The 15,815-nt window shown below is 41.0% G+C and overlaps 1 protein-coding gene across 2 annotated transcripts in view; it reads right to left on the reverse strand.

The window, feature by feature from the left end:
• Positions 1–2,229: 2,229 nt before the first annotated feature.
• LOC133424405 (cytosolic non-specific dipeptidase-like) overlaps positions 2,230–15,815 on the reverse strand; it is a 23,558-nt gene continuing 9,972 nt past the window's right edge. For both annotated transcript variants that reach the window (XM_061714985.1, XM_061714996.1), the window contains exons 4-12: positions 15,644–15,806; positions 13,402–13,490; positions 11,108–11,305; positions 9,378–9,462; positions 7,372–7,532; positions 6,410–6,574; positions 4,916–5,057; positions 3,459–3,606; positions 2,230–2,710 (exon numbers count right to left, since the gene is read on the reverse strand). In XM_061714985.1, coding sequence (XP_061570969.1) covers positions 2,632–2,710; positions 3,459–3,606; positions 4,916–5,057; positions 6,410–6,574; positions 7,372–7,532; positions 9,378–9,462; positions 11,108–11,305; positions 13,402–13,490; positions 15,644–15,806 — 1,230 coding nt within the window. In that variant the 3' untranslated portion in view covers positions 2,230–2,631. The remainder of the gene's footprint in view (positions 2,711–3,458; positions 3,607–4,915; positions 5,058–6,409; positions 6,575–7,371; positions 7,533–9,377; positions 9,463–11,107; positions 11,306–13,401; positions 13,491–15,643; positions 15,807–15,815) is intronic.

The raw sequence follows: 15,815 nt of genomic DNA on the forward strand, positions 1-15,815 counted from the left end.
AATAACTTCAGTGGAGGCTTCAAATTGGGTTTTTTGCCTCTTCCTGCCCCGTATAGTATTTATATTTGATATTTCCTGTATATTTTTTAAAACTGTGCAAAACAAACTAAACTAATAGGTGAAAGACCATGAGATCGATCACAGATTCACCAAATGAGCAACATCTCTTGATGGAGGGTCTTGAAAAAATGAAGCACAAACAAAAGAAAGGAAACACGGCCGCTGTTATAAATGAACCACAAAGGACATGGAAACAATAGTGGATCACCTGAATGCGTAAATAACCTAAAATACACATTTTATAACCACTACTCTCCATCCATCCATCTTCTATCCGCTTATCCAGAACCGGGTCGTGCAGCGATCTGAACTTGTACTGACTCAGAAAGTGCCTGTTCACATATTTCATCCCATATTTATTTGACCCTTAAAAAGGCTCATGTATCAGGGGGGGGGGGGGGGGGGCACCAGCCCCAGAATCCACCAGCAGAAGTAAATAAAGGGAGGCCTGTTTTAAAGGGGATCCAGGGGGGGGTCAGCCACTGACTGTGCCCCCCCCATAGAAACTGCTCTCTTCTATGGCACTTCATTGCACAACTGAATATGCAACATAATCACATTTCTTTAGGATGATGTGGACTGACTGACAGTGGATATTACTCAAATACTATTGGCATATGGAGCCAAATCAAGGCCAAAAGTTTTGCTAATTTGAAAATAAAATTTGAACCTGAAAATTCTTTTTTACCGCTTCAAATTTTTTTTTTCAGTATCAGATCTTTTTTTCAGTTTTAGAACGTTTTATTTCAGTTTCAAATCTTTTTTTTCAGTTTCAGATCTTTTTTTTCAGTTTCAATTTTTTTTTTCAGTTTCAGACTTTTGGCCCCGATCTGGCGTAGGGGGCGTGGCATCAACTGAGAGGGGCGTGGCATCATGAGTGACAGCATACCAGAGAAGGCTGGGGACGTTCCTCAGTCATGTTGCCTTCAGGAAACGTAGGTTGCAGAAGTTATCAGTAGAAGTATAATTCAACACTGTACATACACTATATTCACGTGATTGGCAGTGGAAAAAACTGGTGGTGAAAAAACATTTTCACCACCTTAAAACTTACCTCAAAAAATCCTAATCGCCAGTTTATTCATTTTAACTTTCTGCATAGAACTTATTTAACACCAAAAAAACAACATGCAATGAAAAAAAATTAATTCTCCTCTTTGCAGTTTTTGTTCAAGTAACACCACAGTAACACAAGTAACACCACAGGATCATGTTTTGGCAAAGCCCGCCTGTATTATCATTCTGGTAAAAAGTCACTATATATATATATACTGTATATCCAATGTCACTGGAAAGACAATCCCATGCTCTCCCAGGGTCCTGGTTAATGATGACTAAATTTACATTACAAAGAAAAAGTTGTGTAACTGGCAGGATTAAGAGTCGCTAAAAAATGTTTGCTCTTGGATGGAAACCACCACACGATCTACCAACATGTCACTGGTTTAATCTGTTTATGGACATTCTACATATGGAACTTTCAGTGGCAAGAATTCATGGTGCGGGACCCAGGACATTAAAAATATGGACACATCCCGTTTAAAAACTGAAAGAACTGAATATTGACTGAATATTTATACTTTTTTTTTGTTTTCTTGTCTTGGTTGTTTTGTCCTGTTGTTGTGTTATTGTTGTGTAGTTGGATCGCTACAGGGTGGGTGAGGGGAATGGTGATTTAAAGGTGCTATACAATTGCGTGCATAATTGTTGGATTTCATTGTATGCATCAACAAAATAATAAAAAACAGCTGATAACTAAAAAAAAAAAGATTGTAAATTATGTATGATGTATCTATCTCATAAATGTAACAGGTTGTTTATAGCGCCCCGCCGCTGCGTGAAGCAGTTCCCTGCCAGGTGACTACTGACCTGCACATTTCCTGACCAGGAAAGACACTAACACACCACTGCCAGCTACCGTCTTAGAGAACTATAGCGTTGCCTTGAGATTACAGAGCGCTCTTACATCAGAGAACGTAGCTGGCAGCCAAACATTTACATGTACAGCGTTTGTCCTCGTTGGCTCATAGTTCTTCTGTAAAAGCTTTCCCTGTGTGAGTGGTGAATGAATGTCTGATGAAGAATGTGTACCAGATGGTTCAGATATTTAACTTGGAAAAACACATTTATGAATAGATAAATAAATAAAGAAATCACATTCTTGCATTGCACAGCTTTTAATTCATTTTCATTTATACAGCATCTATTACGATGCAAGTTGTCTCCAGACGCGTTTCCAGAGAGCCAGAACATGCATTTACCACTTGTGCACTTACACAGTCTGACTTTGCATGAATCATAACAACTATCACATTTGAAAAGAGGCCGATGAAAACTGCACCATAAAAGGATTTCTACCAATGAGGAATCACAGCATAGTTGTATTGTGTTCATTATGTCTTCAGATAGATATCCTATGGTTTCTTTTTTCTTTTCTTTTGTCTGAAAAAAGAAACCATAGGAATCACAGCATGTTTGGATGGATGGATGGATGGATGGATGGATGGATGGATGGATGGATGGATGGATGATGGATGGATGGATGGATGGATGGATGGATAGTTTATTTTTTCACACGCTAGTCTTCTTTATCTGGCTCACTTCATTCAGGTACGCGATGAATAACTTCGTTCCTTCAATATAGTTGTACCTGAGAGGAAAATAAAGAATTGACAAAGATAATATGTGAGATGTTGTTTGAACAATAACCTGCATTAAAGGAGCAAAAATCCAGTTTCCATGAGAGAAATACATTTAATTGATTGATTGATTGATTTGATTGATTTTATTTTATTTTGTAAGATAAGAAAAAAAAAATGAATTTCATCCTTTAACACCTAATATCTTAATTTACATGTGCAAAAAGGAGCAGGAAGAAGTGTAAACTTATTTAATCCTACCCCCATTCACTAATCATTTATTAACAAGTATTTACAGTATAATAACTAACTGTAATATAATTATACTCACACACTTACCTATACATACATACACATAGTTGAATATTTCTATATATTTGTACACACATGCCCAAACAAATAGTTATATAAATCTTCACATAAACAGATGGGTCCATTACTCCCAAGAGCAACAACAAAACTCATCCCTGCTCCACTTTGCTGTCAGCGGCTACGGAGATTTGCACAGCCCCCTTTGGGGCTGCGCCGAGAATCTTTTATTCTGCTTTTAAGCTACTGCAGTATCCACGTTAGGAATGTCTACTGTAACCTGGAAGGCCTTTAAGTCAGCTGTTTCTTCCTTTTCTAGATGTGATCATTGAGTAGAGACTGCTTTACGCTTCAGGAGCATAGTTTCCATGTGATTTAGGGGCAAATAATCTCATAAACATGAGTAGTAGTGATGATAATATCTGAGATTTTAAATCCCTGAAGTCTAACCTGCTCATTTTCTCATTCTGAGAGTGCAGTCCGTCATCAAAGCCTCCGATGGGCATCATGATGATGCTTTTCCCGGTCACGTCCTGGAAGGTTCTAGCGATGGGGATGGTCCCTCCCTCACGAATCAGATCTGGATCCATGTTGAAAACTGGTAGAAGATTGGATGTTTTATACATAGTTAATGCACACAAAGTCTCCAGTATGATGCAGAAAACATGCTTGTAAATAGAGAGAGAGTAAAAAGAGAGCTCAATGCTGCGTTTCTCTCTCTCTGACAACACTGAGGAGCGTTTTTCCTTCTTTTTCTGTGAAGCTTTTAAGTTTTCACAGAGGGCTTGACCGTAATAATCCGGCGAAGTTTGAGGTCATTTTTAAGGCTCACCATGAAACATCAATTGGCTGTAACTCAGCAATACATTCTTTGATCTGGTCGAAATTGTATGTGCATGATTGTAGACTGAGCCTGAAGACATGTATGGTGGAATATTCAGGATCGGTTGTAGCGCCACCTGTTGGCACCAGGAATTGTCATGTCTTCTACTATGCATCCGTGCTCCAAGCGAGATGGGCTGATGCATCTCAAACCTGGTCAAACATTGACGATGACTGACAGTGAAAACTGTAACTTTTTATCAAAGGACGTCGCTGTGAGAGGTAGGCAAAGTTCAGTGTCTCGCCATGAACATAAAAGTTGTTCTAACTTGCACATACTTTGTCCAATCTGACCCAAAATCTGTGCATTTAAAACCCGTTGCCGCTCTGACGGTCCGTCAGGCGTCCATTCTGAACAAGTGGATATGACAATCATGGACACAAATGAGGAGACCGGAAGGAGAGAGAGAGAGGCCGGAGATACTGGAGATACCGGAGAGACTGCCGTGACTCGTGTCATAGACGAGGCTCGACCTTCACACGCTTGAATGTGCTTCAGAACCACGAAAATGTAGATGTAGACCTTTTCTTCTTAGTCGCCACAAAGTCCAGCACTAAATGCACTTGTAAAAAAGCCTGTAATAGTTATATCTTCCAATGTGCAGTCTGTCTAATCAATTGTTCCTACCCTTCGTTGGATTATCTTTTTTGAAATGTCACAATTAATATTCAAGTCGCTTTTTTGTTCTGCTGCAAACTGTGCTGTTTTCTGTTTAAATTGTGTTTTTATATTTTGATTGTTGTACGGCGACTTTAAGTGCCATGAAAGGCGCCTAACAAATAAAATGTATTATTATTATTATTATTATTATTATTATTATTATTATTATTATTATTATTATTATTATTATTATTATTATTATTTAAATTATACACCTAATGTGTGGTGTGCGTTAACACATGCTACCACGCCATAACCAAAGCACAGACCAATTCACCACCAAACTGTGAGTGCAATACAAATACTCTCCACGTTATCATCATTTAGCAGCAGATTTACGTGTCAGATGTGGAATAAGTCATACCTCTCTTGACAGCTGCTTTCCCAGCCTCATAAAGAGGATGCTGAGTGTTAGCTAGCCACGGTTTGGCCCCGATAACCATCGTGACCTTCAGCTTGTTGGGACTCTTCCTTTTGGCAAACACAGAGTGGAGATAATCTGTCACCTAAATCACAGGAAAAGAAAATTAGAGCAGAAACTAAGAGAAAAAATACCTCTGTGAATACCGTAGATGACCAAATAGTCGCCCGCGCGCAAATACGCGCCTGTGCTCTAATAGCCGCCGGGGGTCCGAGCCCATTTGGCATAATAAACGCCGGTTCAATTAAACGCCCGGGCGACTACCGGTAATAACCTGGTAATAACACTGTATTTGCATTGTATTGTGTACAGTATCGTTCATACTGCTCTGATCAGCTCCGTGTGTCGCCGTTACACAGACAAACTGTCTTTGTATACCAGAGCATGTGAGCGGAGTGAAGCGGCGAGAATTTCCGCTCCTCGCTCACAAAGGTTGTCACCGCTCTGCTCCGCCTTCTTTATTATTTATAATTTAAATTTTTTATATATTAAAATCCCAAAATATCTGTACCGTTTCTGATTGGGTGTGTGCACTGCGAATAATTTTTAGACACAACAAAGAACGCGTACCGCAAAAGTTGTGTCTTTGTGTCTGTGGAGGAACCCGGCGTCCCAGCAAAGTGAGAAGAGAAAAAAGAGTTCAGCAGACAGCGCGCACACTAAAGGCTGATTTATGGTTCCGCGTTACACCAACGCAGAGCCTACGGTGCAGGGTACGCGGCGACACGCACCATACGTGGAAATGCGCTTTTTTTTGCTATTAAAACATGATTTGTAATGTGAATTTGCAAAACTTAAACTACAAATAATAGTTTTTGACGTAACATCAGAGATTGTGCATGCCCTCTGTGAAAGGATGAGGGAAATCGGGTCGCAGCTGCTTCAGCTGTGATTCCTTCACGAGGAGCGACCAGGATTTCAAACATGCTTGATTTTCTTGCGGGCACACGATTTGTGATCGGGAGCTCGTCGTGAGGTGTTGTGTTGTGTACAGTGTGTACAATTTTAGTTCCAGTGGTTTATGGTGATCTCATATGTTCTTTGTAAGTAATGGTCTGGTGCTGCTCATTGCAAAAATAAATTGTAGCCTGGTGCAAATACCCGCCTGGTTCTTATAAACGCCTGGGGTCCAAGTGGATTTAGCATATTAAACGCCCGGGCTACTAAATGGTCATCTACGGTATATGTTAACCACTAAGTGACTTTAATATCGGAGTAAGACTAAAATAGTATTACACCATCAATCTCAGGGGGGAGGTCTCTGAAGGAGTGACACCGAAGAACCAGTGGTTCAACAGTTTTACCAGAGCAGAGCGGCGTACATTTAGGCAAACTAACGGCGTCGTTCTCAAAGCAAATCCTTGCAGCTGTGCAGGACAGCTGAACCCAGTCAGAATCCAGAAACTGTAAAAAAAAGACACATAAGAGGTGTTGTACCTGAGTCTTGACCATAGCGGGGTCCATGTTGGGGACTTGTCTTATGGAGAACTTGGCAGTGACCTTGGCAGGGATTACAGTCTTGGTACCAGAGTCGGAGAAGGCTCCATGGATACCGTGGATGGAGACTGTGGGGTAGCGCCACATGTGAGCCAGCAGGTCCACCTTCGGAAGGAAAACCTTGTTTCATGTGGCAATCGCATGTTCGTCAAACACACCTGTGATACATTTTATATGGCGTTTTTCCACTAGTACCTACTCAGCCCGAATCGCCTCTTCTGGGTTTGGTTCTTCTCCACTACGGGTCTAACGTGCCTAGTAGATACTTTTCTGTAACTATTCTGCCGAGGTTCTAAACTGCTGAGTCGGCTGTATCTGACATCATCACACTACAGGCCACCGATTGGTCGGGGGGTTGGAGTCAGACGTCTGAGTCAGGAGGAGGAAATCAGAGAAAGAGACTCTGACGGATTCTGGTTCATTTTATTCAACCAGCAACGGCAGCAAAAGTCTGTTTCATGATCCAACTCTGAGGGTCAGATGTTCATAAACCTGGTGCTGAGGAGAGAATTAAAAAGGGATCTAGACGGAGATAAGGAACGACCAGATCCACCAGGAGCTCTGTCTCTTCATAGCTGCTCACGGCTCCAGCTGACATGAAGCTTTTTGTATGAGCTTCTCTCATTTTTTAACTTGATATCAAACACAAGCCACAGACCCAGCAGCACATCTATCATCTCCTCCAGGTTCTACATCTTTAGTATTGTTGTCTTCTTCATTTAGATACACAATCAAATACGTCACAGCAGCTTCACTCCAACCTCCTACTTCTGATCCAGGTGCTGAATTGTTATGGAAAAGAAAGCAGACCGATTTGAGTCGAGCGGAGCTGAGATGAGTAGAGCTGAGTAGGTACTATTAGGTACTAGTGTAAAAGCGCCACTAGATTGCATTCTCCCTACCTTGTTGGTGTACATGAGCTGGCTGACACCAATCTTCTTCTTGTAGTCGTCCATGTCAAACTCAATGTCTTGGTACATTCTCCATTCGTCATCGGAGAGGGGAGCCACAGCTTCCCTGATGCCGGGAATCAAGATCTTTCCGCCGGGGTTGATCAGTGTGTCTGAAAGTGGCAGTTTACGGCAGCCGGTTGGCGTGTGTGAGTGTATCGTGGAAGACCAAAGGGTCTTCTCAACGTGAACTTTTAGCCACGATCCTGTTGTGGCTGATCTGTACGGAAGAGTATTAGGGCCAGGCAGGATTAAAATAAAAATAATATTTTAGAGGAAGATTTTTTTTTCATTATGCACTTTGAGAAAAAATTCGAAATGTCGAAAAAAAAATTGAAATGTTGAGATTAATGTTGAAGTATAAGTCACAATGTTGAGAAAAAAGGATATTGATTTGAAACACATATCACACATATGCAGTTGCATAACTTCAGAAACGTACCCTTAACGTTCCACTCCAAGGAGTTAGTTAGTTAGCTAGTGTGGAACATATAACCTGCTATTAGGCCATAATAACTTGCATACATACTATACATTAATACTATGACAATCTGCTTTAGCTAGAATGTAGACTTACAGAGACATATTAAGAAATCATGTTTGACCTCGGGTTGATGTGGGAATATAAATATAATTAATAGAGTCACAAATAATAGAGTCTCAGAGAAACCAATCACCATGCAATAACAATAATAGCAGTAATTATAATAACTATCACATGCTGTAACAATGCACCTTCCAGCAACAATCATGTCTTCCTCATGCTGCTGCACCTTTCAGTTCTCTAATTGTGTATATATGTTAATAAGTGCCTACATTTGTTTATTTACTACATTTGTTTAATTACTTTACTGCTTCTTTTTTAAAATCTGGGTACAGCGAGCGAAACAACCAGAGTCAAATTCCCTGTTGGACAATGTTCAAACTTGGCCAATAAAAATGATTCTGATTCTGATTCTGATTCTGATAATGGGACTATAATCATAAACAATTATAATCATAAACAATTATTGCAAAGCTTAAACAATTATTGTGAGAGCAGAGTGCAGACTTCTGCAATCTAAAGCGACGGCTCAAATATGTGTGCGCGGCATGAATAGGTGTGTGCAAAGTTCGAACATCAGGGTGTGAGGAAGATGCAGAGTTCAAGTATCGAGGTGCTAGGAAGTTCAGCCGGTGAAAAGTGCAGCAAACGCAAAAAGTAAAGGGCACGATAAGGGCACGCTAAGCAAAAGATGAACAAACAAGCCCCTTATTTGGAGTGAAGACCCGTCTGGACAGGAAAAGCAGAAGTGAGGTCGGACGAGACAGTAGTGTGAAAAAGAGGAAATGCTTCGTAACTAATGAAATCACGTCTGTGTTTATGCAGGTCAAATGACCAATGTAATGTCATGTTGGTGCGCTTCCGATAAATACAGCCTGCTTATAACAGAGCGGCAGAGTTTCAGCAGATCGGAGACAGATCGCGGAGTCTGTGAGCTGGAGCTCTCCCTTTGCAAAGGCGAACGAAAGAAAGCATGACTTTATTCACGAAATTTCGACTTCTTTCTCTTCTTTCACTTATTTCTCGAAGTGAATAATGAAAAAAAAAATCTTCCTCCTCTAAAATATTATTTTTATTTTTCTCCTGCCTGGCCCTGATACTCTTCCGTAGATCTGAGTGCAAATCTACAACTTAATGTATGTTTTAGTGCCGACACAAAATTCAAACAATTATTAAAAAAAGAAGAGAAAAAGCTGACAAGTATGTCATCAGTAGTGACCAGAGAGCAGAAATATGAATTGATGTCAATTTGACAACATTCTGATTGCCCCGAAACAGGCACATGAAGCTGTGGGAAACCACTTTATGAAGAGGAGGGTTTGAATTTCTCTTTTTAAATGGAAACCAGCAGCTTGTGTCATTACTCCCAGGGTCAAGCAGCAAGTGGCGGCTACTTACTCGGGTTTAGACTCACCAAGAATGCCAACGAGGTCGGTCATCGGTTCGACCACGGTGCCCCCATAAACTCCAGAATGTAAGTCCTGTTTAGGTCCTTCCACCTGTCAACAACAGAGAAACCTTTCTCTAAACGGCAGGACAGTCGGTACCCGGGCACAGAGTGTGTTTCAGGGTGCTTTCACACCTGTGGCCCGTTTGTTTTGTTCCGAATCAGGGGCTAAATTGATACAGTTGTTTCGTTTTTTCGTTTGTGGCGTTTGTGTTCACAAGGCAACCGTCTGTAGCGGTTCAAAGCTGTTAACAAATGACCATGAACTAACTGTTCTCTCATTGGTCAGAAATGAACACGGAAGGAGTTTCCTATTCCGATACCCCGGGAAAAACACCAATGGTTATAAAGCCCCTTTAACATCGAGGGCTCGAAAACGCAGACCTCCGCCGGCGATCCCATTCATTGTGTATGTGCTACCGCGGTGCAAAAGCGGACCGCTCTGCCGCGCCTGCCTGCCCGAATTGAACATTTTTTGATTTCACCATACCGTGCTGTGATGACATCTCGGCGCGTCCAATGGGAGAGAAGGGAGAAGAGAGAGAAGAGAGAAAGTTGTGTCCAATAGGAGAGAAGGTGGTGGAGGCTCTGCGCCAACTCTGCGCCCTACCCGGCGGTCGGTGCGGCGCAAACCGCGCTCTATTGGCACTTTTCAACTAGTACCTACTCTGCGCGCTTCTACTCGCCACGCCCCCGTCCTGCGCTTCTCCACTACGGGCCGAGACGGGTAAAGGCTGGCTGAGTAGATACTTTTTCTGTATCTATTCTGCCGAGGTTCTGAGCGGCTGAGTCGGCTGTATCTGACGTCATCACTCTACAGGCCACCGATTGGTCGGGGGGTGGGGCCGTCAGACGTTTGAATCAGGAAGCGGGATATCAGCGCGAGAGACTCGCGGCTTGCGGCTCTTCATTTTATTCAACCAGCAACGGCAGCAAAAGTCTGTTTCATGATCCAACTCTGAGGGTCAGATGTTCATAAACCTGGTGCTGAGGAGAGAATTAAAAAGGGATCTAGACGGAGATAAGGAACGACCAGATCTACCAGGAGCTCTGTCTCTTCATAGCTGCTCACGGCTCCAGCTGACTTTTCAGCAGCGCCGACGAACAAAATACAAAAATTAAAAAGCGTTGCTGCTTGAAGCTTCTCTCACTCTCATTTTTTAACTTGATATCAAACACAAGTCACAGACCCAGCAGCACATCTATCATCTCCTCCAGGTTCTACATCTTTAGTGTTGTTGTCTTCTTCATTTAGATACACAATCAAATACGTCACAGCAGCCTCATTCCAACCTCCTACTTCTCATCTGGGTATTGAAAAGAAACGAGGACGAAGCGAGTGGAGGTGGTACGAGGCATTACGAGGCGTGACAAGGCGTGCCGCGCTGAGTGGGTACTAGTGGATAAGCGCCATAATATGTGAAAGCAGCTTATGAGTGAGTTGTGTCGGTTGCTGTGTGGATTATGTTCTCACTGCAAACGAACCGCTCCAGGTCTGGAATGGAAGCGAGCCGAGAGACCTCTCCTAGGAGATCTCAGCTCGCTTGTTTTGTGCCGCATCCGAGCGCCATTGCTGTGTTCACATAAACCAAACCGATCTTTAGGGGGAAACGCTCCCTGTTCCGGAACAACTGCTCCAAACGGGACAGGAGTGAAAGCACCCTAAGTGTGCTGATGTAAAGTTCTTCATTTACGACCTCAGCAAAGAAGTAGCAGTTTCCTCTGGTGCCGTAGGTCAGGGCGGGCCGTCGGCTCCGCCAGCCGCAGTCGGAGATGATGATGTAATCTACGTCTGAGAAGAAGGTGTCCCTCTGGGCCACAATCATGGAGTCCAGTCCATTGGAGCCGGTCTCCTCCATGCCCTCGATCACAAACTTCACGTTGACCGGTAGCTCCTACACAGCGAGAACAGCATCGGGTGGTACATTGTGATAGAGGGAAATACGAACCACTGGATTCTGAAACTATTTTATTCAGAGCCGGCCCAAGGCATAAGCCAACTAAGCGGCTGTTTAGGGCCCCGTGACCACTAGGGGGCGCCCAAGAGTAAACATAATAAAATAAAAAATAAAATTATTTTTTAATCAGTGAGTGATGATTCATACATCATCAAAGGTATGTTATTGTACAAAAACACAAGTAATATTAATAATTCATTATTTAGATTTTTTTCTCCATAATTTTACCAAAGCTTTGGCACATTTTAGTTTTCAGAACTAATTATTTAACTTAATATTTGATTTTTTAACTATTTTTGTTACCTTGTTTCGGGTACCTCTGTTTATTTGCATCATTATTTATGTATTTGTTTGATTTTATTTGTTTATTCTATTTAATAATGTCTGTTTTTGTACATTTAAATGTATCCTTATAAGGAGAACATATTGACGAGGTTCTGTTTATCTAAGTTGAGTGATTTTAATTATAGTTCTAGTTTTTTGTAGTACTTTGTTGTCGCACTTAACTGTTGTTGTTCCACTTCAAATTGTTGTTGCACATTGCTGTTAACACTTAGTACTATATCACTTTAAATATTAAGTGTAAATCAACCCCAGGTCGCTCTTGTAGCTGAATTTGTTTCCATTTCAGATTAAAACCCACAGATGGTAAAAACCTGCCAGGCTGACAGTAGGATGATGGAAACAACTCTGCTGCAACTGTGCAGCTCTCTGACCTTTGACCTGTTGCTTCTCTGTGTGGCCAGTAGGGGCAGTTGCTGACTCTGATAAATATTCATTGAAAGATTTTTCTGCAAGTTTGTTAATCTGTTGTATCTTCCATGGTCTTAATCACTGTGGATTACAATCTAACTACAACAAAAAGTTCTTCCATCTAGTTTTACAAGTGTATTTGTAATGACAGGGAAGAACATGAAATAAGTTTATAGTGGGTGTGTGAATGATCAATATTCAGTATTATTGGCAGTAATAGAGGGCCCCAAAATCACATTTTGCTCAGGGCCCGATGGAGGCTTGGGCCGGCCCTGTCTATATTAACATATTAACTAATTTACTCTTATGATATATAAATAGCAACAAGGATGTTAGGAGTGAACAACTGCAGAAACTTAACTCACCCCCCTCACCAGAAAGGTTTACCAACAAATGATGTACTGTAATCTGTTGTATCTTATGTGAGCTTGTAGCCAGTACTCGAGTTGTAAAAGAAAATCCGGGGGGATGGTGGATTTGATCATATGGGAACAGATAATTTGTGCTGATTACAAATAATATAATATATTACAAATAATAGCAGTGACCAAAACACCTGCAGAAATACTGCAGGAATGACATAGCAGCAGTTAAATGCAGCCTTCTGTAAGCTTTAAATATCCACTGGGCTTACATCAAATACATCAAAACACAACAATAAAAAACTGTTTCTGAACTTATCAATATGACTCTGTCCTTCACAGGATAAGTAACATGGATCACTGCAAAAACTCACAATCTTAACAAGAATATTTGTCTTATTTCTAGTTAAAATGTCTCATTTTAGTAAAAAAATCTCATTACACTTAAAACAAGACTCATCACTGGAAAAAACAACAATTTTCACCTGTTTCAAGTAGATTTTCACTTGAAATAAGTAGAAAAATCTGCCAGTGGAACAAGATTTATCTTCTTATTACAAGCAAAAAAATCTTGTTCCACTGGCAGATTTTTCTACTTATTTCAAGTGAAAATTTACTTGAAACAGGTGAAAATTGTCAAATAAGTTATTTTTCTGGTGTTATTTTTCTGGTGATGACTCTAAATGTTGAAATAGCAGTAAAACCACATTCATTGATGAAATGACATAAGGGATGGAAAGGAGGGATGGCAGTTTTACAGGGGGGATGATTTGGACCGTTTTTATTCCAGGGGGGATGCCATCCCCCCTCATCCCCCCTCATCCCCCCTCAACTCCAGTACTGGTTGTAGCGCCTGAGCAGCAGCAACACACATGTGAGTGTATTATTCAGAGGGTGGTTTGATGAACTTCCTCTCACCATATTAAGAGCTTGGTAAGCTTCCACTGCATGGATCCAGGCTAGAACTGGGGCCTTGTTGTCCGATGCTCCTCTTCCATACAGGTTACCTACAATTTCAAATGAAAGCAAACTGTTCAGATTCTCCACATGCTTATTCATGGAAATAGATGCAATGCATCCGGCTGGTATATGTGATGGTCATATTGGAGTATAGTCCCTGAACGCTGATGAGTGACCCCTTTAAATGTGACACTGGAAACCTTTTGTCGGTTTCATTGTTGATTTATTTATTTTGCACAATTTTTTTTTTTTAAACAGTGCATGGAGGGAACGAAGTGCGAAGGGCTTGTACAGAGTTCCACTCCCATCAACAACTTTGATGAAGTAACAAAGATAATGTACAACAAATTAAAAAAATGATAAATATAAACGTAAAAGAGAACATGGATTCAAGGTCTGGATTACATTAAAGATAAAGACATTGAAGGTTAAGGCAGAATAAGATGTTTTTTTAATAACCTTTTGAAGGAGGTAAAAGATAATGTTGACTTCAGCGACACATTCAAGTCATTCCAGAGTTTGGGATCTAAATGTAATATTAAATTGATGACCGGATGTTTGACAGAAGGGTAAATGTCTAGTTGGATATGAATTAAAATCAGATGAAAAAGTAAAAAACTGCTGGAAAGTGACAGGAAGATCTTGTTTTCTATTGATAAACTTATGCACAAACAAGCATGAGTGAAAAACATGAAGTTTTTGAAGGATAATAGTGAATATTTCATAAAAAGAGGTGCAGATGGTTTGTGTCAACCAGACTGAGTGTCAGGGCTGGTGTGGTGAGGACCCAGATGCAGGAGAGCGAGAGGCAGGAGTTCCAAAAAACAGGGTTTATTTTAAAGAAACCAAAAACCAAAGCGCTGCTTAGCAGGATCAAAAACACAGGAACAGGGATCAAAAAACTATGAGCAAAAACCTGGCAGGACACATGGAGGAAAGCACAGTACGGAACCACAAGGAGCAAGGGAAGGACAAGACCAGATATACACAGGGGGTAATGAGACACAGGTGTGAACAATCAGGGCAGATGGAAGACAGGCGGGATAGAACTGAAACACAAACTGGGGGAAATGTCAACCACTGACACTGAGAGATCGTTCTTAAGAATCTTTTTTGGATTATCAGTAATTTGTTGAGAAAAGGTGGATAAGTTGCAGACTGGACAATATTGCAGTAATTCATGTATGGAAATAGGAAACTATAATACAGTCAAGTGAGCAGAGGGACGGATCAAGGGACAAACCTTTTTCGGTATGCCAAGCATTTTCATTGATCTTTTGCAAACTTGATTAATATGATTATTCCAATTTAGACCTTCATCCAAAACAACACCCAGAAATGTTGATGTATGATACTTTCTCAACAGAAATCACAAAACTCACGAATCCTGTATGTGAATAATGATGTGACAGTCAAACATGTGTCTTATCTGTCCTGAGCCTCCGTCCTAACGTGACTCCTGTCAGCTCAAGAGTATTTAATGCACAATGATTGGTTTTTGCTCGTCTACAATAAGGCGATTCCAGTCTGTTAAAGGATGAAGGACTGGACTGTCCTTTAACCAGTGGTTCCCAACCTTTTTTCCTTGCCCCCCCCCTACTTGTGTCTAAGACCAGCCAGGCCCCCCGACCCATACGTACTGGCACAAAAAGAGTAAAGTGATTCGTTACAAACCTTTAATTGAAAAAATGAACATTAATTAGGTTTTTTGATACATTTCTCTTTGGTTTACCCTGTATACAGATGACTTTGTCTTTCTCACCTTCATTTTGTGTCACCAATGTATAAAATACACACAAAAAATAATTGCAAGGACATAAAAATATTTCTGAAAAATGTCTCTTAATATGAGAGCAATTGTTTTTTACATTTTTCCTTTAACAACCTGTCGGAGTAGTAGTATGATTAAATGTTGAATAATGATATAATAATACGTTTTTATCCTGATAAATAACTTAGTATTTTAAAATGACCAAAATATATTTCTAAGTGCGTGTATACAGAATACAGATACTGTATTCCAATAGGTGTGTTATTATGATTTTTTATTTATTTAACATGTGTAAATATAATTTTTACAACTGCATATCCTCAAAGCAGACAAAGTTTCGCGCCCCCCCCCAGAGATCTCTGGTGCCCCCCCAGGGGGGCCCGGACCCCAGGTTGGGAGACACTGCTCTAAACGATAATAGGCGGGTACCGTTGATGTCGGTCAGGTTGTAGGGATCCGTGGCCCAGCCGTCCTCCAGCTTTGCCGGCTGGACGTCCACGTGGCCGTAGACACACACGGTATATTTGCTGGGGTCACTGCCAAACTGAGCCGTCGCTACTTTAGGCAACGCTACGGTCCGTCCATCAGAAAGCTGCAGAGA

The sequence above is a fragment of the Cololabis saira genome, chromosome 3 (assembly GCF_033807715.1).
Source record: "Cololabis saira isolate AMF1-May2022 chromosome 3, fColSai1.1, whole genome shotgun sequence".
Classification (NCBI taxonomy): Eukaryota; Metazoa; Chordata; class Actinopteri; order Beloniformes; family Belonidae; genus Cololabis; species Cololabis saira.